The 2,756-nt window shown below is 35.1% G+C and overlaps 1 protein-coding gene across 1 annotated transcript in view; it reads left to right on the plus strand.

The window, feature by feature from the left end:
- LOC103590996 (echinoderm microtubule-associated protein-like 6) overlaps positions 1–2,756 on the plus strand; it is a gene marked incomplete at its 3' end in the record, with an annotated part of 206,778 nt that overhangs the window by 122,750 nt on the left and 81,272 nt on the right. Inside the window, exons 5-6 of the mRNA XM_008573359.1 lie at positions 647–832; positions 2,444–2,579. Of these exons, the coding sequence (XP_008571581.1) occupies positions 647–832; positions 2,444–2,579 (322 nt within the window). The remainder of the gene's footprint in view (positions 1–646; positions 833–2,443; positions 2,580–2,756) is intronic.

Below are 2,756 nucleotides of genomic sequence, written 5' to 3' on the forward strand. Positions count from 1 at the left end.
TAACATAGCTCAGGCTTTGTGCTTATGGTCTTCCACATGATGGACTATGCAACTAAAACTGAAAAGCCTAGTCGATTATCTGGCTATATGAAAGTACAACTCCTATTTAGAAACATTTCTAAGTAATAACATTTCTACCATGAAGATTTTATAACATTTTTAGTGAGAAATTATTTCCAAATATATGTGTAAATTAAAAATGGCTAGATGATATATCAACATGCTAACGGGAAATTGTAGATCATTTCAATTTTCCTTTTTATTATCTGTATTTGTAAACCTCTCTACAGTGAACCTATACTAGTGTTATAATTTGGCAAAAAACTTGGAAAAAAAATCATGTTCTGTCCACTTTATTCCAACTCTGAGAACACTGATGTTTTCTATTAAATCAATGTTAAACAGTGAGCAAAGTTTTGAGATTTGGGAACTTTGAAGGTTTTAAAAATGTCATTATGGGTTTTTTTCATGCTTCTACAAGTTGGCTAAAATGTTGTGTGGTTCTCTCCTGTCACAATGAGACTAGTTAGCTTATTTGTGCATACTTTGGATATAACAAATTATGTAAAAGGTACTGAAACATAAATACTAATAATGCAATGCATAAGAATACTCTATTTTTTGGATCTATTTTGTGACTTTCTAGTTTTGGACACTATGTGGAAATGCCCTGACTGCAAAAAGAGGGATATTTGGCAAAACGGGAGATCTTCAGACCATCCTTTGCCTTGCATGTGCCAAAGAAGACATCACCTACTCTGGTGCTTTAAATGGTGACATCTATGTCTGGAAAGGGCTCAATTTAGTGCGCACCATTCAAGGAGCGCATAGTGTAAGTACTACTGCCTGGAAATTTGGGGATGACTTATAAAATAAGACCACAAAACCCTGTGTTTTTCCCTATTGCTTTAGAATGAGAGGAGTCCACTGAACACTCCTGAAATGCTCATGAAGATTTCCCAAATTATGTCTGCTCACCTACAAGAAAATATATTTCAAAAGCATAATAACTTAACTAGCCCTTTCTTAGCTGATTGGCTGAGTATTTCATTTGTCAGCAATTGTTTGACAGAAGACTGGAACTATTTCGTCATCAGTTTCATTTTACAGACCAGCACTTCTCAAACTTTAACATGCTCACGAATTTCCTGGGGATCATGTTAAAATGCAGATCCTGACTGGGTAGGTCTGGGATAATGTCACTACTGGTGGTCAATGGCCCGTACTTTAAATTGGAAGGGTGTAGACAACTATTGCTTTTACATTGGTTGGTGAGGTACATTTTTCCTCACTCTGTCAACATCACAGCTTTAAAGTGCAAAAGGAAGCCATCGATAACCTCTCTCTGGATGGTCTGCGCTGTAAAAACAAGGGCGAACTTTACTTCTTACCACTCTGCTCTCCTTTGACACATATGGAAATTGTCACATTGTTCTATCTACAGATGATAAAATGGAAATGCTCAGAGGAATGGGGGGATGACATGANACATTGTTCTATCTACAGATGATAAAATGGAAATGCTCAGAGGAATGGGGGGATGACATGAAAGGTAAAGCCTATTGTAGTGAATGGAAATTCGGTAAAAATATTATTGGAAACTTGACAGACCTTTAGCTTATTGCCTCCAAATTGATTCCCTATTACACTTAACATGAAGATAAGTTTAGCAACTCATCAAAAGAGCTATGAAATTTTAGACCTTTCATTGTCTTGTTAGTTGCAGATCAATTTTCTTGGCTTCACTAATTATGAAACAGCTCTTAGAGCAATTAAGAGGTCAGTATTTGTCCTGATTCATAAAAGCAGCTGCCTTAGTAACCTAATTTCTCTTTACACTGGATCTTATGTCAGCATTTTATTCTTGTACCACTTTTGAACAAGCCAAGTAAAATATTATCCTGTGGAAGAGCATCTTCAAGATATGAAACTATTTCACATGTGAAAAAAAGCATCTTCAAACCACACTTAACAAGCTAACACAAATACTATTTTTGCTTTCAGTTAGGCTCAGGTGATGCCTTCTTGAGCTGGGAGATGTGTTTTAGGCACCTTTGTACCTTTGGGCAGGAACTTATATGAAACACCTCCATAGTTGTCCTTTATAAGGGTCAGTTGTCACATAAAATAATTTATGATTTCCATATCTGCTTTAACCAAGGTGTTCCTGAAAAAAAATTGTTTTTTTCACACTCTGCCATCAGTTTAGTAATGGTAAAGAAGCACTTGAACTGATTTGTTTTGGTAGTTCTTATGCTTCTTTTTAAATTTAGCTGAGATGAAAATATTATGTCTACCTGGTCCATTGTCAGGATTTCAATATAGAACAAGGGGTTTGTTTTTATTTTTGTTTTGTTTTGCTATATTTTTAATCATCAAGATTGATCTATGATGACTACTTAGAATGTGTGCAGCATTGAGTATTACCTATTCTAATCAACAGGCTGGAATCTTTAGCATGTATGCTTGCGAAGAAGGCTTTGCCACTGGTGGGCGAGATGGGTGTATTCGACTATGGGACACTGATTTCAAACCAATAACCAAAATTGATCTCAGGGAGACAGAACAGGGATATAAAGGTAATTTATGTATTAATACCCATAACCCTAAGAGTGTTAAATATGTGAAGTTCTGTATTTTTATCTGGGTGTTAAATATGATATGAAGTTTTGTATTTGTATTTTTTTCTGTACTACACCTTATTCTATAAAGGATTTAAAGCAGTTACATAAGTGTATTGAAACAAAATCAAAAGT

Source organism: Galeopterus variegatus, unplaced genomic scaffold (assembly GCF_000696425.1).
Source record: "Galeopterus variegatus unplaced genomic scaffold, G_variegatus-3.0.2 Scaffold909, whole genome shotgun sequence".
Classification (NCBI taxonomy): domain Eukaryota; kingdom Metazoa; phylum Chordata; class Mammalia; order Dermoptera; family Cynocephalidae; genus Galeopterus; species Galeopterus variegatus.